Below are 24,760 nucleotides of genomic sequence, written 5' to 3' on the forward strand. Positions count from 1 at the left end.
CCACATAGACAGACGCACGCATGAGCACGCACACAGAAACACACACACAGGCATGTAGGCACAAGCACTCAGGCACGTAGACACACACCTAGAAACACACACAAAGGAAGTATCTCAACCTAGTACTAATGGACGTACCCATAGGGGTCCACAGCACTAGAACCATGGAATAACTGTTATTCTGGTGCGTGCACGAACCCAGCTTCAAAACCCATGTAACACCAACCATTCCAGACACCTTTTCATCATCTTCCAGTCATCTTTATGTCTCAAATCACATCACATCACACCCCAAGCCCCAAAACTCCTTCTACCTATTTCCTACACTCATAGAAAATAGGGTACCAAAAGGGTTCTTTGTGGAGGGATAGGGTTCTACCAAGGACTATTTTGATCAAAAGAACCCTTTCTGGAAGACAAAGGTTCTTTGCAAAGCAAAGGGTTCTACCTAGAACCTTTAAATCAAATCAAATTCAAATCAAATGTATTTGTCACATACACATGGTTAGCAGGTGTTAATGCAAGTGTAGCGAAATACTTGTGCTTCTAGTTCCGACCATGCAGTAATATCTAACAAGTAATATCATAGGAACCGTTTTTGGAAGAACGGGCTCTTTGATGATTCTTTGGAAGGCAAGAAGGATTCTTTGGGAGACAAGAAAGGTTCTACATACAACCATATATAATATTTTCCAGCATGCTCTTTTGCAGTGATATTTTCTGAATTGTGTGTTTTACTGTAATATCTGTGTTTTTTGCATTGATTGGTTCATTAATTTTATGCTACACAAATATAAATAATATACAGTTTTCTAAACTAATCCAATCTGTTAGTAATTGGATTTATTTCACCTGTTGCTGAGATGGTTGTTCCAGTTTAGATGATTGAGGTAGTCTCAGTATTTAACCTTCCATACACTGGCAGTCATTCTTAATGCAGGTTGCAGGTGATTAAAAATTCCACTTGTTCGATAGCCTAACTCTGTATTACAATTCACTTGCAAGCCAGCATAATGTAGCCTGTAAACCAGGAGATTCAGAACACCACTGTGTTAGGGTATAACTAGGCCCATATAAACTCAGCAAAAAAAGAAACGTTCTCTCACTGTCAACTGTGTTTATTTTCAGCAAACTTAACATGTGTAAATATTTGTATGAACATAACAAGATTCAACAACTAAGACATAAACTGAACAAGTTCCACAGACATGTGACTAACAGAAATTGAATAATGTGTCCCTGAACAAAGGGGTGGTGTCAAAATCAAAAGTAACAGTCAGTATCTGGTGTGGCCACCAGCTGCATTAAGTACTGCAGTGCATCTCCCCCTCATGGACTGCACCAGATTTGCCAGTTCTTGCTGTGAGATGTTACCCCACTCTCCCACCAAGGCACCTGCAAGTTCCCGGACATTTCTGGGGGGAATGGCCCTAGCCCTCACCCTCCGATCCAACAGGTCCCAGACGTGCTCAATGGGATTGAGATCCGGGCTCTTCGCTGGCCATGGCAGAACACTGACATTCCTGTCTTGCAGGAAATCACACACAGAACGAGCAGTATGGCTGGTGGCATTGTCATGCTGGAGGGTCATGTCAGGATGAGCCTGCAGGAAGGGTACCACATGAGGGAGGACGATGTCTTCCCTGTAACGCACAGCGTTGAGATTGCCTGCAATGACAAAAAGTTCAGTACGATGATGTTGTGACACACCGCCCAAGACCATGACGGACCCCTCACCTCCAAATCGATCCCGCTCCAGAGTACAGGCCTCGGTGTAACGCTCATTCCTTCAATGATGAATGCGAATCCGACCATCACCCCTGGTGAGACAAAACCGTGACTCGTCAGTGAAGAGCACTTTTTGCCAGTCCTGTCTGGTCCAGCGACGGTGGGTTTGTGCCTATAGGCGACGTGGTTGCTGGTGATTTCTCGTGAGGACCGGCCTTACAACAGGCCTACAAGCCCTCAGTCCAGCCTCTCTCAGCCTATTGCGGACAGTCTGAGCACTGATGGAGGGATTGTGAGTTCCTGGTGTAACTCGGGCAGTTGTTGTTGCCATCCTGTACTGTCCCGCAGATGTGATGTTCGGATGTACTGATCCTGTGCAGGTGTTGTTCCACATGGTCTGCCACTGCGAGGACGATCAGCTGTCCGTCCTGTCTCCCTGTAGCGCTGTCTTAGGCGTCTCACAGTACAGACATTGCAATTTATTGCCCTGGCCACATCTGCAGTCTTCATGCTTCCTTGCAGCATGACTAAGGCATGTTCACACAGATGAGCAGGGGCCCTGGGCATCTTTCTTTTGGTGTTTTTCAGAGTCCGTAGAAAGGCCTCTTTAGTGTCCTAAGTTTTCATAACTGTGACTTTAATTGCCTACCGTCTGTAAGCTGTTAGTGTATTAATGACCGTTCCACAGATGCATGTTCATTAATTGTTTATGGTTCATTGAACAAGCATGGGAAACAGTGTTTAAACCCTTTACAATGAAGATCTGTGAAGTTATTTGGATTTTTACGAATTATGTTTGAAAGACAGGGTTCTCTAAAAGGGACCCTCTAAAAGGGACCCAATACATGTAATGTATTGTCATAAATAATTACATTTGAAAGGCTAATAAGGCTGGTGGAACTGTTCATAGGAAGAACCCTCTAAAGATAAAAAGAGTTATCAGTAGAACCCTTCATAGATGGTTCTAGGAAGAACATTTAGAGGATGAAATGGTTCTTGGTAGATCCCTTCTTAGAGGATTTTATCTAGAACCATATACAGGGGGTTCTTTTAAGAACCCTACATAGAGGGTTCTAGATAGAACCCTCTGCAAAGGGTTCTACCTAGCACCAAAAGGGGTTTCACTATGGGGACAAACTGAAGAAGCCTGTATGGTTCTACTTAGCACCTTTTTTTCTAAGAGTGTAGTGTTGTTGTTGTAGCATCTCTGTAAATGGATAGGACAGCAACAAATCCCCATATACCACCCTATAATACAACAGGAGGAGAATGGTGCCAAATTCCTCTCAATGGAACAACAGCACATTTCAGCCAATAAAAAAAGGCTCCATGAGGTTTGTGCTAGTGTTGTTCCTGTTGTTGTTCCAACCCCGGTGTTATTGACTGTTGGACTGTTGCTCTCTGCTTCTCAAAGTCAATTCCAATCGAAGCAAGGGCGACACCCTCCCGTGTTGATCCAAGTTCAGACAATGCCAGCGTTGTGGTGCGGTGCAGGAGCGGTGCATACTGAAATATCAAATCCTATTTTTTTCTCTCTCACCATGACACCTTTCTATCAGACCACATCTGGCTATACGAAGACTAGCTTGTCTGAGAGTCACTCTCTATGTCCCAAATGGCACCCTATGCCCTACATAGTGCACTACTTTTGACTAGAGCCCTAATACTATGCCTATGGGCCCTGGTCAAAAGTAGGGCTTTAAATAGGGAATAGGCTGCCATTTGGGATGCAGAATATGTACCTCAGTAGGAACAGCAGTGTGTCCTGCTTGTTATCCTGTGTGAAATTGATCCTCATTTGTCATTACACCCTGTTAATAATCTTATAGACATGGGCTTGTCTGGACTAGAAGGACACTGTGATATCTACCCTATCTGGTGCGGCGGATCTGAGACTCTCATTTACTCAAACAGAGAGAACATGACAAAATGGTGTGTAGGTGGTGGAAATTAAATCCAGTATAATGGAGGTCATTGGCACAATGGGGTTCTTTCTATTTAAATGTGTTGAGTAAGAAATGTAGCTAATAATTTCTACTGGCTGTGTGGATTTGTGTGCTGCATGGGTACAGCACACAAACCCTGTGTGTCTCATTGTGTGTGTGTTATGTGTCTGTCAGTGTACATACGTGTGTGTGTGTGAATTGTATGTTTTATTTTACCTTTATTTAACTAGGCAAGTCAGTTAAGAACACATTTTTTTTGTCCTACCCCCACCCTTTGTTCAGGGACACATTATTCAATAAATGATGATGATCGGTCATGATAATGGTGGGTGGGTCTTGGGGGATATGGGTTGGTGTAACAGTGAGAATGGTCCTACCTGCAACGTGAGTCACATCTGCAGTGCTGACATTGTGAGAGTTGGTGCCCACCCTGAAGGTTACAGCTGGACCCAGCACTCTGAAAGACAAGAAAAAGAGACAAAATTAGCTACACCCTAAACTCAATACCCTTCAATTGAACCGCAGACCGAGGTAGAAAGAGAGGAATAGAGAAGAGTTGAGAAAGACAGAGCGACTCCCTGAGAGCTTCAGTGACCGGCGAGCTTCAAAATCAACTCGCACCTTTCATAGCGGACACGGACACAGACAGAGACAATGGAAGGGAGGAGGGGGGGTTGTTTTCTCTTTTTGTTTGAATTTGAACAAAACACCAAAAACATGGAACTGTATTGCAGCTGAGAACCTTGTTTGCTTTTCATCTCTGGCTACCCGTCTGTCCAGGGCCAGGCACAGACCTTTTAGGGGATGTGTGCTCAAAACACAAACCGCGGTAACGGACTCGTTGAAGAATTACTACTTTGATCGTTTAGTAACATAAAATCAATAGATGGCCACATCTTATAGAGTAGAGGAACCGCTGATTTGGACTCGTTTTTTGGCTTGCTCCTCAAGAAATGCTGGCGGCCATGACAGAAGCCAAACGTGAGTTGGCTTGGGGGTGTGGTTTGATGTGTGTATTTCTTGGGTGTTTCCTTGTCACCACCAAGACTCACTCATCTGTCAGAACCTTGCCCGCAGCTGTTTCCCCACACTCAATCACAACATTCAAACCTCCTACAGGTTGAGTTCAATAACTACAGGCAAATGTATGGTGAGATGCCGGAGGAAGCTTTGAATAGGTCAAGTAGCCTACAGAGTAATATGAGAAGAATTCAATTTCTGAATTTATGTAGATATTGTAAACTAAGTGTTTTGATCACTTTTAAATGTATTAACAGGTCAATGTAGAATAAACATCAGTGTTCTGCTAATATAATGGTCACCTTTCATCGTCATTCCCAGCTGATACAGATACTGTGCCTATCGGCATTGCCTGGTGGCAAACATGTCAGAGTGATCATACCTTCCTTTGTGGTGTCCCGTATTCAACAGGAGTTGATCCTGGTGCGGAATAAACAGGGTTTCTCCCTCAATTCAATAACAGAAAAAGACAATATAAGTAAAAGTTGTGTCAAGTAAAATTTTAATGCTGAGTGCAAGATCTCTCTCCATTTAGAGACGTCAGTGTCAAGCCAGTCGGGACTCCATCACATCATCTTGCAAGTCTCCAAGTGCTTGTTCCATAGATGCATCTGCAAACACATACACAGTCACTGTTCTATTACCAATGGCAGTTAGGATAGGTGATATTTGACAAACAAAATATACTATGTTGAAGTTTGAAGAGGTGAGACTAAACCTACCTAATTCTGGTCAACCCATCGACAACTGTTGGTGAGCAGGCAAGAGGTTAGGCTGGAGGTAAGGTCTTTGCCAGTGCCCCATTGATGGGCATGGCAGCGTAGATAAGCTCCTGGCCCCTCATCAAAGACACTGGTCTGTCACACACAAACATGGAGCACTGATTACATTATCAATGGCGGTTATGATTAGCATACTGGAACCAACCTGATCACTGCATTCACCTTTCAATTTCACTTCAGATATCATGATATGTGAAGTGAATAGAATGGTTAACGCCGTGATCAGGCTGGTTCCACCAGGCTAGGTTATGAAGGTGAATTGGAACAAAACTCTAAACTGTTTTGACCTTTGAACAGGTCAAATGTCACCAACCTGATTCAAGTGTTCTCCCTGTTCCATTTATAAGAATGCTCACAGCGAGGGCATGTCTGCGTGATGCTGAGGGTCCCCTTGCTGGTCTTCTCTATGTTGCAGGTTCGGCTGCAAACTGGACATCTCTCAAACAACTGCAGCAGGCAATCCGCATAAACAATGTACTTCCTGGTCGATAAATTATATGTAAACAACCAAGGACTCAAAGATTACAACGTGGCCGTGAGTGATAGCTACCTCCTGTTGAAGTAGTCCCCGATACATTCGATTTTTTATGTATTTAATTTGAAGATTGTACATTGGAAATACCAAGGTAGTTTTTTTTTGTTTAACTATGACTTAATTGTAGAGGTCGGGTATATTATGACCTAAAAGCTGTTATATAGTGCGGCCCTTGTTTGCCGATGTGAATCGGAACGATTAGCTTTTAAGATAAAACGGAATAAATATGAATAGATTTATTATAGGGCAAGGATAAAGGATTATATAATTAAAACCTGCCTAGGTTCTCTATAGGAATCGGCCTATACAATCCTAAAATAATTGGTGTTATTACCTATCACATAAAAATAAATACATCTCAATATAAAAAATGTAAATGATGATTATTCTTCTGATACACACTGGCATATGGATGGATTAGGTATTGTCAACAGGGTTGTTGTCTCTAGTGTATGGTGGGCTGGTTAACACTGGGATAAAGTGATTCAAGTTAACGGTAGAACTAATACAATAATTGGCTTATGGAAGCACTTCTCTAAGCGAGAGAAAGGTATATTATATATTTCTATATAAGCTATTTATGCTACCTTTTATATTCTTGATCCTAACGATATAGGCCTAGGTGTAAAACAGCCGAAGTGATAGAACAACGACCCTGGAATAAAAATCAAAATGTGTAGGTTGGAGAGAGGGTTGGTTTTACAGGTTTACTCGTTCTGGATTGTCAGTACTGCATGTGTTCTTGGCTGTTGTGCCGTGGCTGTGTTGGAGTCGATTGAACTTACATTTACATTTTACATTTTAGTCATTTAGCAGACGCTCTTATCCAGAGCGACTTACAGTAGTGAATGCATACATTTCCTACATTTTTTTTTCTTCTGTGCTGGCCCCCCGTGGGAATCGAACCCACAACCCTGGTGTTGCAAACACCATGCTCTACCAACTGAGCTACAGGGAAGGCTTGGGTATGCCTTCCCATAAAAGAGTACCAGGGTTTGGCTTGCGGTCGGCTCTGACACGGCCATGGCATGATATAACAGGAATATTGTTATATAATGTGATAATATATATAAATATACAAACAGGATATAATGTGATGCCTAGACAAATTTTTACTTGCAGTCATTAGCGGCTGTTAGAATCTATGTTCCTTTTTCATTCTTCCTTTTTTTGTCAAAATACAACAGGATTGTCACGACTTCTACCGAAGTCAGTTCCTCTCCTTGTTCGGGCGGTGTTCGGCGGTCGACGTCAACGGTCTTCTAGCCATCGCCGATCCATATTTCATTTTCCATTTGTTTTGTCTTGTTTACCCACACACCTGGTTTTCATTCCCTCATTACGTGTTGTGTATTTAACCTTCTGTTCCCCCCATGTCTTTGTGTGGTATTGTTTGTTGTAAGTGCTTGTGCACATTGTTGTCTGGTGCGCGATGGGTTTTGTACCCATTCTTTATTATTCTGGATGCCGGTGGTTGTATATACACTGCTCAAAAAAATAAAAGGAACACTTAAACAACACAATGTAACTCCAAGTCAATCACACTTCTGTGAAATCAATCTGTCCACTTAGGAAGCAACACTGATTGACAATACATTTCACATGCTGTTGTGCAAATGGAATAGACAACAGGTGGAAATTATAGGCAATTAGCAAGACACCCCCAATAAAGGAGTGGTTCTGCAGGTGGGGACCACAGACAAATTCTCAGTTCCTATGCTTCCTGGCTGATGTTTTGGTCACTTTTGAATGCTGGCGGTGCTTTCACTCTAGTGGTAGCATGAGACAGAGTCTACAACCCACACAAGTGGCTCAGGTAGTGCAGCTCATCCAGGATGGCACATCAATGCGAGCTGTGGCAAGAAGGTTTGCTGTGTCTGTCAGCGTAGTGTCCAGAGCATGGAGACGCTACCAGGAGACAGGCCAGTACATCAGGAGACGTGGAGGAGGCCGTAGGAGGGCAACAACCCAGCAGCAGGACCGCTACCTCCGCCTTTGTGCAAGGAGGAGCAGGAGAAGCACTGCCAGAGCCCTGCAAAATGACCTCCAGCAGGCCACAAATGTGAATGTGTCTGCTCAAACGGTCAGAAACAGACTCCATGAGGGTGGTATGAGGGCCCGACGTCCACAGGTGGGGGTTGTGCTTACAGCCCAACACCGTGCAGGACGTTTGGCATTTGCCAGAGAACACCAAGATTGGCAAATTCGCCACTGGCGCCCTGTGCTCTTCACAGATGAAAGCATGTTCACACTGAGCACGTGACAGACGTGACAGAGTCGGGAGACGCCGTGGAGAACGTTCTGCTGCCCGCAACATCCTCCAGCATGACCGGTTTGGCGGTGGGTCAGTCATGGTGTGGGGTGGCATTTCTTTGGGGGGCCGCACAGCCCTCCATGTGCTCGCCAGAGGTAGCCTGACTGCCATTAGGTACCGAGATGAGATCCTCAGACCCCTTGTGAGACCATATGCTGGTGCGGTTGGCCCTGGGTTCCTCCTAATGCAAGACAATGCTAGACCTCATGTGGCTGGAGTGTGTCAGCAGTTCCTGCAAGAGGAAGGAATTGATGCTATGGACTGGCCCGCCTGTTCCTCAGACCTGAATCCAATTGAGCACATCTGGGACATCATGTCCCGCTCCATCCACCAACGCCACGTTGCACCACAGACTGTCCAGGAGTTGGCGGATGCTTTAGTCCAGGTCTGGGAGGACATCCCTCAGGAGACCATCCGCCACCTCATCAGGAGCATGCCCAGGCGTTGTAGGGAGGTAATACAGGCACATGGAAGCCACACACACTACTGAGCCTCATTTTGACTTGTTTTAAGGACATTACATCAAAGTTGGATCAGCCTGTAGTGTGGTTTTCCACTTTACTTTTGAGTGTGACTCCAAATCCAGACCTCCATGGATTGATAAATTGGATTTCCATTGATTATTTTTGTGTGATTTTGTTGTCAGCACATTCAACTATGTAAAGAAAAAAGTATTTAATAAGATTACTTCTTTCATTCAGATCTAGGATATGTTGTTTAAGTGTTCCCTTTCTTTTTTTGAGCAGTATATATATATTAAACTGCTCCGGTTATTACCCAGTTCTGCTCTACTGGTCTGACTTTGTTGCCACCAGTTAGGCACCCCTTACAAGGATATAATGAGGACTACATGAAATATGTCTTGCATGTAATGGACATAAAAAAGGACTGGTCTTGCGATATATTTAAGTTGTTTTCTCTTCATTAATTTTTTTTTTAAATCGAATTGAATCCAATGAACTGAGCAGGGTGGGCTGACATGCTTATAGCCTTGCTAGGACTTTCTAAATATGAGCAGGCATTTATAAGATTATGCTGTTATTATTTCTATTAATATTATCTACAGTGAGGGAAAAAGGTATTTGATCCCCTAACCCTGCTGATTTTTAAAATGCAAATCAATATATAACATTTTTGACATGCGTTTTTCTGGATTTTTGCATTGTTATTCTGTCTCTCACTGTTCAAATAAACCTACCATTAAAAGTATAGACTGATAATTTCTTTGTCAGTGGGCAAACGTACAAAATCAGCAGGGGATCAAATACTTTTTTCCCTCAATGTACTTGGTATTCACATCTCAAAAAATATAAATGAACTTACCACAATTAATTTCAATAGAAAGTTAGAAAAAATAGCTAAGATTTTGCAACCATGGAGAGGTAAATACTTGTCTATTTATGGAAAAATCACATTGAATAATTATTTGGTCCTATCACAGTTTACTTACTTACTAATGGCACTGCCTACTCCAGATGACTCGTTTTTAAAAATCATACGAGCAAAAAATATTTCATTTTATTTGGAATGCTATGCCAGACAAAATTAAATGTACCTATTTATATAATGAATATGAGTTTGGGGGGCTAAAATGATTAAATATTAAAGCTTTAAACCTCTCACTAAAAGCTTCACTCATACATAAGTTATACTTAAACCCAAAATGGTTCTCCAGTAGATTATTAAGAAAGGGTCATCCTTTGCTCAAAAATGGCCTTTTTGCCTTCATACAGATTACAACTTCTCATTTCCGACTAATTGAAAATTAAATTTTGTTTAAAGTATCGCCCTTTCCTAAACAAGCCATACAAACAAAGCTGGTTACAATTTCAGTTTTATCCTCCAGAAAAGATAGAACAAATATTACAACAAATGTTATGGTTAAATTAAAATATACTGATTAATACAAATAAAAAAATCTTTATGGATAAAAAAAGTGTATTATATGTATTAATGATATTATGAATAGAAACAGAGGAGTTATGTCACATATGCAGATATCAAAAATATATGGGAATATATGCTCAATTCAAATTTACAATAAATTGATTGCAGCACTACCACAAAAATGGAGGAGGCAAGTGGAAGAGGGAGAAGGTAGGGAACTTGTTTGCCTGTCATACATTAAAAATACATATTGGCTGAAAGGAACTGGCATACAGTTGAAATCAGAAGTTTATATACACTTAGGTTGGAGTCATTAAAACTTGTTTTTCAACCTCTCCACAAATTTCTTGTTAACAAACTATAGTTTTGGCAAGTCGGTTAGGACATCTACTTTGTGCATGACACAAGTAATTTTTCCAACAATTGTTTACAGACAAATTATTTCACTTATAATTCACTGTATCACAATTTCAGTGGGTCAGAAGTTTATACACTAATTTGACTGAGCCTTTAAACAGCTTGGAAAATTCCAGAAAATGATGTCATGGCTTCAGAAGCTTCTGATAGGCTAATTGACATAATCTGAGTCAATTGGAGGTGCCTCTTTGCTTGACATCAGTGCCTCTTTGCTTGACATCATGGGAAATTCAAAAGAAATCAGCCAAGACCTCAGAAAAAAATTGTAGACCTCCACAAGTCTGGTTCATTCTTGGGAGCAATTTCCAAACGCCTGAAGGTACCACGTTCGTCTGTACAAACAATAGTACGCAAGTATAAACACCATGGGACCACGCAGCCACCATACCGCTCAGGAAGGAGACGCATTCTGTCTCCTAGAGATGAACGTACTTTGGTGCGGAAAGTGCAAACCAATCCCAGAACAACAGCAAAGGACCTTGTGAAGATGCTGGAGGAAACAGGTACAAAAGTATCTATTTCCACAGTAAAACGAGTTCTGTATCGACATAACCTGAACGGCTGCTCAGCAACCGGGGTTACATTGGGTGGGCGTTCTATGTACAAAGTAGATGTCCTAACCGACTTGCCAAACCTATAGTTTGTTAACAAGAAATTTGTGGGTTGGTTGAAAAACTAGTTTTAATGACTAAAACCTAAGTGTATGTAAACTTCCCACTTCAACTGTATGTATTTGTAGCAAAAAAGCTGTAAAAAAAACCTGAAGATATTTGTCCTCCGAAGAGGGGTGTGTGGAGGGGTTAATATAAAAACAATAAAAGATAAATAAACAACAATGTACTTCCTCATCTTATGAGGCGGTGTTGACTGGGAGGGCCTGTGACAGGGTGATAAAAGTCAATATTCAGCCAAGTGATAAATTGCATTTTGTTATAAAGAAAGGACAAAGCTATTTGATAATGCACTTCACAACCAAAAATACTCTACTACTTGTATCTGCTTGTCTGGGTAATTATCCTACTAGTTTATCAAACCAGGTATTTTTTGATAGAACTTTTCACATAACACACATTACCGTTGTTGATGAAGCCTTCTGTGTCATCAGGGCAGTAACTTGGGTCAAGCTAATTCTAGGTCGTCACCACAGCCACAAAGTCATAAAGCCCTCCGATCTCTACAATTTATCTTCTTAAAATGTTATTTTATACCCAACTCTAACCTTAACTCCACTGCTGACCTTATGCCTAACCCTAGCCTTAAATTAAGACCAAAAAGCAACATTTTCCCCAATATATTTTTACATTATAGCCAACTTTGAATTTGTGGCTGTGGTAACTGGTGGATACCCAAATTCTATGCTTTACAGATGTAGACTGACTGTAGCTCCAGATTGGATTAGATTCAGGCCTGTGACGTCACGCTTTGTTGCTCCTAGTTCACTGCTTTAGTCAGACTCAGACACGTTAGCTACCACCATAACTGCATCCATTATTTAGACTAAACAGACAATAAAGAATAATCTTGTATGAGCTACAAACTAACTTTTGGCTAACATTAGCTAGCTAGCATTATCAAATGATAATGTTACATAACCAGCAGTTTCTAGACAATAAACAATAACTAAGTTGTAATGAGGTATGCTTACATTAGCTAAAATGTTAGCTAGCCTGCCTTGCTTTATCAAAAGTTAGCTACCTAGATAACCAGCAATAACGTTATCTAACGTCATTAGTTAAATTATACCAGAGGTCATTATATTTCTGTGTCTCTGGTTATACTTACCACCACCGGTCGTTGCCGTTGCTGGTGCAGACTGGGGGCCGACGAACTCCAAGCACCAATTACGCATACTACCTAGGGTCCTTCGGCAGGGCATGCAAACCATAGAACTTTGGCTGTGGAGGCATGGTCAATCAGTATAGGGCCCGTGATCCCTTGAACGTGTTGGAGGCGATGAAACAATAGAGCCCCATTCAATGAAGGGAAGCGAAGTGGGCGGGGAGGCGATTTGCATGTGGAGCTTGGCAAAAGGGGGCATGATTTCTTGATATAATTATAATCCGAACCCAACCTTAATTTACTCATTGTGAAGCATTGAGGTTCCAAACTCCGTTTTAGAAGATACTGACTTTATGACCAAAATTGTCCTATTTACACGTTGTACTCAATTTTGACACTAGATTAAATGTTTCTGACTCATATCGGTGCCACATAGGCTTGTTTTCAAAAGGATTAGTTTCCTTTTACGTGCAGTCGACACTCTTAGTCTCAAAAGTCTTATTCACTTTACTAATACCAATAACAAAATAATAATACAATTATATAAAAGTCTGATGAGTAAAGTATTATGCACAACTACTTTGAACTAGAATAAATACTGCACTATTTAACAATGACCAACACAATTCCAGTCAAAATTGAAGATTGTGAGAAATACTGTAGCCTACCACTGATTCAGAGGGGTTGGGTTAAATCTGGAAGACACACTTCAGTTGAATGTAGAGGTCGACTGATTAATCGGAATGGGAGATTAATTAGGGCCGATCTCAAGTTCTCATAACAATCGGTAATCGGTATTTTTGGCCACCGATTTGCCGATTTCTTTTTTTTATATAATATTTTTTAACTAGGCAAGTCAGTTAAGAACACATTCTTATTTTCAATGAAGGCCTAGGAACGGTGGGTTAACTGCCTTGTTCAGGGGCAGAACGACAGATTTTTACCTTGTCAGCTTGGGGATTCAATCTTGCAACCTTACGGTTAACTAGTCCAACGCTCTAACCACCTGCTTTACATTGCACTCCACGAGGAGCCTGCCTGTTACGCAAATGCAGTAAGAAGCCAAGGTAAGTTGCTAGCTAGCATTAAACTTATTTTATAAAAAACAATCAATCAATCATAATCACTAGTTAACTACACATGGTTGATGATATTACTAGTTTATCTAGCCTGTCCTGTGTTGCATATAATCGATGCGGTGCGCATTCGCGAAAAAGGACTGTCGTTGCGCCAACGTGTACCTAACCATAAACATCAATGTCTTTCTTAAAATCAATACACAAGTATATATTTTTAAACCTGCATATTTAGTTAATATTGCCTGCTAACATGAATTTCTTTTAACTAGGGAAAATGTGTCACCTCTGCAACAGAGTCAGGGTATATGCAGCAGTTTGGGCCGCCTGGCTCGTTGCGAACTGTGTGAATACTATTTCTTCCTAACAAAGACTGCTAACTTCGCCAAACGGGGGATGATTTAACAAAAGCGCATTTGCGAAAAAAGCACAATCGTTGCACGACTGTACCTAACCATAAACATCAATGCCTTTCTTAAAATCAATATATTTTTAAACCTGCATATTTAGCTAAAAGAAATCCAGGTTAGCAGGCAATATTAACTAGGTGAAATTGTGTCAGTTCTCTTACATTCATTGCACGCAGAGTCAGGGTATATGCAACAGTTTGGGCCACCTGGCTCGTTGCGAACTAATTTGCCAGAATTTTACATAATTATGACATAACAGGGAAGGTTGTGCAATGTAACAGGAATATTTAGACTTAGGGATGCCACCCGTTAGATAAAATACGGAATGGTTCCGTATTTCACGAAAAAAATAAACGTTTTGTTTTCGAGATTATAGTTTCCGGATTCGACCATATTAATGACCTAAGGCTCGTATTTCTGTGTGTTTATTATATTATAATTAAGTCTAGGATTTGATATTTGATAGAGCAGTTTGACTGAGCGGTGGTAGGCACCAGCAGGCTCGTAAGCATTCATTCAAACAGCACTTTCGTGCGTTTTGCCAGCAGCCCATCGCAATTCTTCAAGCATTGCGCCGTTTATGACTTCAAGCCTATCAACTCCCAAGATTAGGCTGGTGTAACCGATGTGAAATGGCTAGCTAGTTAGCCGGGTGCTCGCTAATAGCGTTTCAAATGTCACTCGCTCTGAGACTTGGAGTAGTTGTTCCCCTTGCTCTGCATGGGTAACGCTGCTTCGAGGGTGGCTGTTGTCGATGTGTTCCTGGTTTGAGCCCAGGTAGGAGCGATGAGAGGGACGGAAGCTATACTGTTACACTGGCAATACTAAAGTGCCTATAAGAACATCCAATAGTCAAAGGTATATGAAATACAAATCGTAGAGAGAGAAATAGTCCTATAATTCCTATAATAAACTACAACCTAAAACTTCTTACCCACCAGCTTTCATATGTTCTCATGGTCTGAGCAAGGAACTTAAACGTTAGCTTTTTTACATGGCACATATTGCACTTTTACTTTCTTCTCCAACACTTTGTTTTTGCATTATTTAAACCAAATTGAACATGTTTCATTATTTGAGGCTAAATTGATAGTATTTATGTATTATATTAAGTTAAAATAAGTGTTCATTCAGTATTGTTGTAATTGTCATTATTACAAATAACAAAAAAACATGTCCGATTAATCGGTACCGGCTTTTTCCGGTCCTCCAATAAATCGGTATCGGCGTTGAAAAATCATAATCGGTCGACCTCTAGTTGAATGCTTTCAGTTGTACAACTGACTAGGTATTCCCTTTTCCCTTTCCATTACTATATCCAACTCCATTTGTTGCCACTGTGTATCCTACCTGGCTGAAACTTTGATCCAGTGGAAGAAGTATTGAGGAGCAGGGAGGTTGAAGGTCACTTCAGGGATATAGCTGCTGCTCTACACTACCCCTAAATAAACCAGTAATGATAGCAAATGAATAGAAGATTGTGAGAAATACTGTAGCCTACCATTATTACGACCATATTACTATCCACTGTAAAAAAAAAATGCCCTGTCATTTTTATAGTAAATTACTGCCAGAACAGTATCCAGTAGGTTACTGTAAATTCACAGTAAAATACTGGCAGCACAGAAGCCAGTAAATGACTGTAGATTTACAGGATTTTTATCAAAAAAGAAATTTACAGCATATTACTCTAATGAGATCTTCCCCCAAACAAGGCTAAATTTCATCAAAATAAAAAAAGTTTGAAGGCAGAGCTTTACATTTTGGTCATTTAGCAGATGCTCTTGTCCAGAGTGACTTACAATCAGTACATTAAACTAAGGTTGATTAAAAAAAAACATATCACAGTCATAGCAAATAAAAAGTTTCTGTAACCGTTACTGGGAATGTTGTTGTAGTTAAGGATATATTGGTCATCAATGTATTTTGTATTTGTAACAAGATACCTTTTGATGTATCTTTGACCATTTCTGGCAAGTGCCAAGTATGTTAACGTAATATTTACAGTAAATTTCCACCAGCTTCCTGTAAGTTATTGTAATATCAAAGCAATGATTCAGTTGTGATGGGAAACCGAGCCTTTCTGAAGGCTTCGGTGCTTTCACCAAATTGTGCCGAGAAACGGTTCATTACGCTGAGCTTCATTATCTGTTCACAATGCACATTATTGACAACTGCTGGTCAGCAATAAATAGCAGCGTGTGATTATCAGATAGCCTTTTTATTCTCCACTATTTTAATTTAAAAAACTCTGTGGCGCAGCAGGAAGTCGTTGTAGGGCAAGTCAAATTCAAGGACTTTCAAGTATTTTTTGAAGCACTATTATTTATTTTATTCAACCATCTATTTGTATTAGTTCCTATTATGCAATTGTTTCTAGTCGCCACCAGATTGCAGTATATTGCCAAAAACCTCATGAAAAAAATTCAAATAAATTACTATTCATCACAAGTTCTACTCAATAATACGTGTTTCAATACTTACTACACAGTGGTAAGTCAGTACTGATGATGTTGAATGATTTCCTTATATGAACTATAACTCAACAACATTTTGGAAATTGTTGCATTTATATTTTTGTTCAGTGTACATGATAATACAAATAAATTGTCTTTATATTTAAAAGATGTTTAGGTCCCATTGCCAGTCCCATCACATAATGACATGAAAGTGAATTCTGACAGTGTAAAAAATACCCATTTATAGAGAAACAAGTTATTAATGTGTTCAATAAGATTAAAGATTCTCTCAGGGGACCCCATTTAAATTTTAGGGGACCCCACATGGGTCCCGGACCCCAAGTTTGGGAACAACTATACTACTAACCTCTCTCCCTGCTTGCTTCAAATGCTTCATTGCAGCTTGACTCACCACTGTCTGTCTCACTACTTTCTGTAAATAAAATATATTTTGTTATGAGAACATATAGTAGCCAATCGTTTCATTATAGCTAGCTTAATTGCAGTCAACTGCTCCTGCTGAAGTAAGGCTCCTATCAATGCTAGCGTCTAACTTCATCCTTCTTGCCAGCTAGTTATAGCTAGCTACCTGGCTAATAGCCAGTGTTCTTGAGCAACCTAGCTAGCTAGACATCTGACAATTATCAGCGACTATTTACATGTACTATTTATATGTACACTCATTCTCCAAAAGTCAGAGGGTTTTTGTTTGGGGGATGTCTGTTGACACGGCAGGAGTCGAGGGATGTTAAATTCCCACTGTCAGCTGCATCTCTCAGCCACTTGGCACTGTTGGTCTGGGCTGAGGTAGTTTGTTTTACCTCTCTGCCCATCTCATGGGTGGAGTTTCCTGTTGAACAGAGTGCTGAATGAATGCGCTGCTAATAAGGCATATCCGGGGTAGCAGGCGAACATAACGAGCATACATGAATCACTCATGATTCCACTTGTTTGCCGAGGTAGGCGCGATTTGAAGTCAGATCAAGAAGCCTTCTGAGCATTGATTTATGCTGGGAACGCAATAATAAGTGGGTAAACGTTAATTAACCTTTCTGGCGCAGGCGTACCGCTAGCGACCCACCTCGACAACATCCGGTGAAATTGCAGAGCGCGAAATTCAAATTACAGAAATAGTAATATTTAACATTCATGAAAATACAAGTGTCATACATCAGAAAAAGTCTTAACTTCTTGTTAATCCAGCTGCTGTGTCAGATTTCAAAAAGGCTTTGCGGTGAAAGCACACCATGCGATTATCTGAGGACAACACCCCACACAAAAGCATTAAAAAAAATTTCAACCAGGCAGGTGCGCCACAAGTCAGAAATAGTGATAAAATAAATGCCTTACCTTTGAAGATCTTCTTCTGTTGGCACTCCAAAAGGTCCCAGCTACATCACAAATGGTTCTTTTGTTCGATAAAGGCCTTCTTTATTTCCCCAAAAACTCAGTTTAGCTGGCGCACTTCATTCAATAATCCACCGGTTTCCCTCCATCAAAATGCATACAAAATGAATCCCAAACGTTACCAATAAACTTATCCAAACAAGTCAAACAACATTTATAATCAAACCTCAGGTACCCTAATACGTAAATAAAACGCTAAAATTGAAGACGAGAATCGTTATTGTCTTTACCGGAGATAAACAACAAAGAACAACCTCTCATCCACGCGCATGAAAACACTACAGCCAAAATGGGAGCCACTTAGAAAAACTACAAATTCTAGCTCATTTTTCCAAAAACAAGCCTGAAACTCTTTCTAAAAACTGTTGACATCTATTGGAAGCCCTAGGAACTGCAATCTGGGAGGTTTTCCCTTCATATTAAACATGAGAGCCATTGGAAACAATGGTAGGCTGAAAAAACAACAATTCTGGATGGTTTGTCCTCGGGTTTTTGCCTGCCATATCAGTTCTGTTATACTCACAGACATGATTTTAAAAGTTTCAGAAACTTTAGTGTTTTCCATTTATATGCATATCCTAGCTTCTGGGCCTGAGTAACAAACAGTTTACTTTGGGCATGCTTTTCATCCAGACATCAAAATACTGCCCCCTAGCCCAAAGAGGTTATCAAAATAAAAAGGTGAGTAAATGCTATTTCACAAATAAAAAGGTGCGTAAACAGAGTTTACGCTCCACTACATCCCTGGTTGGGTCTGGCAAAATCCATTCATAAACATCAATATCCTGCAAGGCAGTATTAAATCTACATTTGCCCGACATTTTAGCTATCGATGTGGTGTTTGGCGGCGCTTAATCAGTCAATTCTGTACCTGCCTGGTTGAGTGCCAGTGCGGGTGGAATGAGTGATCTCGCGTGGCAACCAGAGCATGAAACACGTGAGGAAATAAAACTCAGTAGTCTGCCTGGAAATTAATTCGCAAGACCAATATATTTTTCTAATATTTTTCATATTAACATATTTATTATTTGATCATTTTTTGTTCTCCTCTCATTTTAATTCAAGCACTTTTGAAGTACCAACTTGAGATTCAAAATTCAAAAGGGACATCTGAGCTATCTTTGTTGCAGGTGCACGGTAACCGTTGAATAAGATGAGAAAAAAACAAGAAACCCGCACACTGCTCTTGTTAGTGTCACTGCTCTTTATTAAGCTTTACCTATCGGCCTCAAGTACCGTCAGAGCTTTAAGTTCTGACAAAGGCCTTGAGGCCAATACGTAAAGTTTAATTTCGCATTTTGCAACCATAGCCACAGGGTTGGTTGACAGGGGGTTGTGTACAAATATGTTTTCCCTTGCTGGTGCTGCAGACTGCTATATAGGCCCAGTAATACAGGACTATTTAAGGCCCAGTGCACTACTTTTGTGAAAAAATTATATATTTTTTCTATTAACCCATAACAGTCTAAGCTGGGGGAGGGGAAGGGCGGGTTCTATTAAGCTTTATGGAATTGTTTTAAGAAGGTCACACCAAGGATCATTTAGCTATTTGATTTTGTAAAAAAGTATTTAGAATTATTAAAAAAATATTTGATTAACATTTATTTTTACCTTACTGCTATTAGCCCATACAAACACATTGAATAACAAATTCACTAAATGGAACAACAGATAGTCCCCCCCAAAAAAATCTAAAGGAAGTTTGTTCTGAAATGTGTGTTCTATATCTGAGAGATATAAGAATAATCTGGAAACATTTGTTATTTTTTTGTACATGTATTTAACCCCATATTTTTGGCTCTCCATACACACTTCCATTCATTTTTTTCAGCTGGTACCCAGGGACCTTCAGACGAGCCTTGTGAGGCCTGTGGGCATCCTAGTGCAAAATAAGTCTCACCTTTCCACAGAGGGGTCATATTAGTGTGTAGCCCAAACTGTTCGGACGCTACAGACAGAAGTTGGCAGATCGGCTGTACCGACTTCAGACGAGTCGTGAGAGTCACATCTTTCCATAGAGTGGTCATTTCATTAAAGTTTGTACCCTGATTCCATCCAGACTGAGGAGAAATCTGCACCCAATGCATCCCTGACCACCTCCCAAAGTGGACAGATTGATCTGAACACAAATCAGACCTCAAAGCGACTTGTGTGTCTAGACCCGTCTTTTCAGTGCGAGCTTCGTATTCTGATAGCAGAAGCCGCATGTAAGTGTGAAATGTAGACACTACCTAAGACTTGCTGCTACTCTGATCTGTCCCCTATATACATAAAATTGTTAGGGCACTACTACCACATATCAGTTCATTGATGCAGCATTCTCACTAACAGGTGCAACAAACATGTTAATGATTCTTTCCCTCCCACAACTTTTTTTCCACAATGCACCATAATTTACAGAATGCTGCTGTAAATATACAGCAAAAGAGTAATACAGAAGTTATTGTTAAATTGTATTGTAATACATTTACAGCAATTGCTAACACATGCAATAATATATTACAGCATACCAATGAATATTTGGTGTGTTATTTCGCTTGCACTTGTAGCAGCCTTATGGTGCTTTCAAGACAACTGTGAACTTGGAAAAATACGAGGTCAAATCATGACGTCAGTGATCTTCAGGTCAGAAAGTTGGAGCTCTAGAAAGAGGCCCAAGTTCCCGAGTTGGAATTCCGAGTTGGATGACCATTCAAATGTATTTTTCCCATTCAGAGCACGTTGTTTTCCGAGTTCCCAGTTGTTTTGAACGCAGCATTAAGAAAGGCTTCTAAGATGGCAGTGACTACAGGGCAAAACAGATTAGAAAAACATGGCTAAACACTCATTCATTAAAGGTTTGAGACTTGGTGCCACTTTGATCTGTCCCGTATATGCATTACATTGTTAGAGAACTACTACCACATTTCAGTTAATTTGGTACAGCACTCTCACTAACAGGTTCAACAAATACAGCCTCTTACAGATCACACCTCAAAATATGTTAATAAGACAGAAACAAAAAAAAACATACACCCACTAATGATGAAAAGGTTTTTGGCACTCCAAAAATGTAGTATGGTACTGTAGTCTGGTACTGAATTACATTAAATTACTGGCAGCACAGTAGCCAGTAAATTACTGTAGATTTACAGGATAAGGTTTTCAGATTAAATATAAATACTGTTTGGTACTATAATCTGTGGGGTACAGCATTCTCACTAACGGGTGCAACAAACAGTTTCTTACAAAGCACGCCTCAAAACATTTTCCCACAATGCACCATAATTCACAATATGCTGCTGTAAATACACAGCAAAACAGGGAATACAGTACTTTACTGTAAAATTGTATTGTAACATTTTACAGCAGTGTAAAGGAATCCCATTGAGCCCCCATAATGCATTGCTCTTTACAGTACTGTACTGTAATGTCGAATTACAGTAGCCAACAAAATATTTTTCTGCAAATTTACAGCAATTTGTTACAGTGTGCAATTTGGCTGCTCTACAATGTGTAAAGGTTTTTAAGAGCCACGTCACTAACAAATGCTCTGGGAAACACCTTGGCTACTAAAGATACACTAAATATACCAAACACAGGAGGCTGCTGAGGAGAGAACGGCTCATAATAATGGCCGGAACGGAGCAAATGGAAAGGCATCATTTTTATTTATTTATTTTTAACTAGGCAAGTCAGTTAAAAACAAATTATTATTTACAATGACGGCCTACCCGGGAACAGTGGGTTAACTGCCTTGTTCAGGGGCAGAGCGACAGATTATATTACCTTGTCAGTTACTGACCCAACGCTCTAACCACTAGGCTACCTGCCACCATGTGTTTGATGTATTTGATACCATTCCACTGATTCCGCTCCAGTCATTAACACAAACCCGGTCTCCCCAATTAAGGTGCCACCAACATCCTGTGATACAAAAGTATGGGGACACCCCTTCAAATTAGTGGATTCGGCTACTTCAGCCACAACCGGCTGCTGATAGGTGTATAAAAATCGAGCACACAACCAAGCAATCTCCATTGACAAACATTGGCAGTAGAATGGCCTTACTGAAGAGCTCAGTGCCTTTCAATATGGCACCGTCATAGAATGCCACCTTTCCAAAAAGTCAGTTCATCAAATTTCTGCCCTGCTAGAGCCGCCCTGGTCAACTGTAAGGGATGTTATTGTGTAGCGAAAAAGTTTAGGAGCAAGAGTGGCTCAACCGCAAAGTAAAAATCACCTGTCCTCGGTTGCTACACTCACTACAGAGTTCCAAACTGCCTCTGAAAGCAACGTCAGCACAATAACTGTTCGTCGGGAGCTTTATGAAATGGGTTTCGATGGCCGAGCAGCCGCACACAAGCCTAAGATCTCCATGCGCAATGCCAAGCGTCAGCTGGAATGGTGTAAAGCTTGCTGCTATTGGACTCTGGAGCAGTGGAAATGCTTTCTCTGGAGTGATGAATCACTCTTTACCATCTGGCAGTCAGACGGGCAAATCTGGGTTTGGCGAATGTCAGGATAACGCTACCTGCCCCAATGCATAGTGCCAACTGTACAGTTTTGTGGAGGAGGAATAATGGTCTGGGGCTGTTTTTCATGGTTCGGGCTAGGCCCCGTAGTTCCAGTGAATGGAAATCTTAACACTACAGCATACAATTGTATTCTAGATGATTCTGTGCTTCCAACTTTTTGGTAACAGTTTGGGGAAGGCCCTTTCCTGTTTCAGCATGACAATGCCCCCGTGCACAAAGCGAGGTCTATACAGAAATGGTATGTCGAGATCGGTGTGGAAGAGCTTGACTGGCCTGCACAGAACCCTGACCTCAACCCCATCAAACACCTTTGGGATTAATTGGAACACCGACTGCGAGCCAGGCCTAATCGCCCAACATCAGTGCTCGACCTCACTAATGCTCTTGTGGCTGAATGGAAGCAAGTCCCCGCAGCAATGTTGCAACATTTAGTGGAAAGCCTTCCCAGAACAGTCAAGGCTGTTATAGCAGCAAAATGAGGACCAACCCCATAGCAATGACCATGATTTTGGAATGAGATTTTCGATGAGCACGTGTCCACATACTTTTGGTAATGTAGTGATCATCATAGCACGGTTCTAACGATGATCTTAAAGCTAAGAAGGCTCTGGGAAACACCTTGTCTACTAAAGATACATCGGGAAACGAGGCCCTGATCTATAACATTCAATGCTTGTTTAACAGATTTTGAAAATGTATTGTGTACGCAAATCATTTATCGTCATAAACATCCATTATTTTAAATTTGTGATATACTGTATGGCTGGCTGGTTGTTGCTGCCCTGACGTGCAAATCCCGGCTGAAAAAGGAATGGAGTTGAGTCTGGGGGTTGTTAATGCAGCAGCTCCCCTGTCTCTATCTGCTGTGCGTAGTCCTACCTATCAGCCAACCAGACTGAATATTGATGATGTAAATCAGCAGCTTAGCAACTCACATTATGCTGCTGTGGCAGTGGTGATGATACAGTATGTAAAATAGCTAGGTAGCTAGCGATACACTCGACTCGACCTGTGACCGCCTCTCATGCATGTTTGGATACCAGGCGTGACCTCTGTACAGGACAGACTGGGAAAAACAGGTGCAACCAACGGATCGGGGGGTTTGCGCCCGCTAACTAATGTTATTATGGCCAAATAAAAACAAACCAGACTGTACAGGATGGAGAAACTCCCTCCAGTGACGATAAAAATAAAAGGTTAAAAATAATTTACAAAATTTACACTACCTGTCAAAAGTTTTAGAACTTATTCAATGGTTTTTCTTTATTTTTTTACTATTTTCAACATTGTAGAATAATAGTGAAGACATCAAAACTATGAAATAACACATATGGAATCAGGTAGTAACCAGGTAGCCACCCTTCGCCTTGATGACAGCTTTGCACACTCTTGGCATTCTCTCAATCAGCTTCACCTGGAATGCTTTTCCAACAGTATTGAAGGAGTTCCCACATATGCTGAGCACTTGTTGGCTGCTTTTACTTCACTCTGCGGTCCAACTCATCCCAAACCATCTCAATTTGGTTGAGGTTGGGGGATTGTGGAGGCCAGGTCATCTGATACAGCACTCCGTTCACTCTCCTTGGTAAAATAGCCCTTACACAGCCTGGAGGTGAGTTGAGTCATTGTCCTGTTCTAAAACATATGATTGTTCCACTAAGCCCAAACCAGATGGGATGGCAAATCGATGCAGAATGCTGTGGTAGCCATGCTGGTTAAGTGTGCCTTCAATTCTAAATAAATCACAGCACCCTGACAAAATAACACCTCCTCATCCATGCTTTACGGTGGGAAATACACATGTGGAGATCATCCGTTCACCCACACCGCGTCTCACAAAGTCACGGCGGTTGGAACCAAAAATCCAATTTGGTTCCAACCAATTTGGACTCCAGACCAAAGGACAGATTTCCACCCGTCTAATGTCCATTACTCGTGTTTCTTGGCCAAAGCAAGTCTCTTCTTCTTATTGGTGTCCTTTAGTAGTGGTTTCTTTGCAGGTATTCGACCATGAAGGCCTGATTCACACAGTCACCTCTGAACAGTTGATGTTGAAATGTGTCTGTTACTTGAACTCTGTTAAGCATTTATTTGGGCTGTAGTTTCTGAGGCTGCTAACTCTAATGAACTTATCCTCTGCAGCAGAGGTAACTCTGGGTCTTCCATTCCTGTGGCGGTCCCGTCATGCCCGCGGGACAACTTCCGGTGAACCTGGAGGGCGCGCAATTCAAATAAATAATAATAAAAATTATGGATATTAAACATTTTAGGTACATACAAGTGTCTTATAACGGTTGAAAGCTTTAATTATTGTTAATCTAACTGCACTGTCCGATTTACAGTATGCTTTACAGCGAAAGCATGCCATGCAATTGTTTGAGGACGGCGCCCAACACAAAATATTTTTCCACCAGCACAGGTTTCATAAATTCACCAATAGCGATTAAATATTCACTTACTTTTTGAAAATCTTCCTCTGATTT

The 24,760-nt window shown here is 40.8% G+C and overlaps 1 protein-coding gene and 1 long non-coding RNA gene across 3 annotated transcripts in view; both read right to left on the bottom strand.

The window, feature by feature from the left end:
* Positions 1-24,760, bottom strand: part of ptprn2 (protein tyrosine phosphatase receptor type N2) — a 277,091-nt gene that overhangs the window by 148,755 nt on the left and 103,576 nt on the right. For both annotated transcript variants that reach the window (XM_029756151.1, XM_029756150.1), the window contains exon 10: positions 4,052-4,131. In XM_029756151.1, the coding sequence (XP_029612011.1) occupies positions 4,052-4,131 (80 nt within the window). The remainder of the gene's footprint in view (positions 1-4,051; positions 4,132-24,760) is intronic.
* LOC115195844 (uncharacterized) lies at positions 4,885-6,828 on the bottom strand. The gene is made up of 3 exons (XR_003878757.1): positions 5,790-6,828; positions 5,417-5,551; positions 4,885-5,305 (listed from the first exon to the last, which is right to left on the bottom strand). It is a non-coding gene; the product is annotated as an uncharacterized LOC115195844 (long non-coding RNA).

This window comes from Salmo trutta, chromosome 6 (genome assembly GCF_901001165.1).
Source record: "Salmo trutta chromosome 6, fSalTru1.1, whole genome shotgun sequence".
In the NCBI taxonomy this organism is placed as follows: domain Eukaryota; kingdom Metazoa; phylum Chordata; class Actinopteri; order Salmoniformes; family Salmonidae; genus Salmo; species Salmo trutta.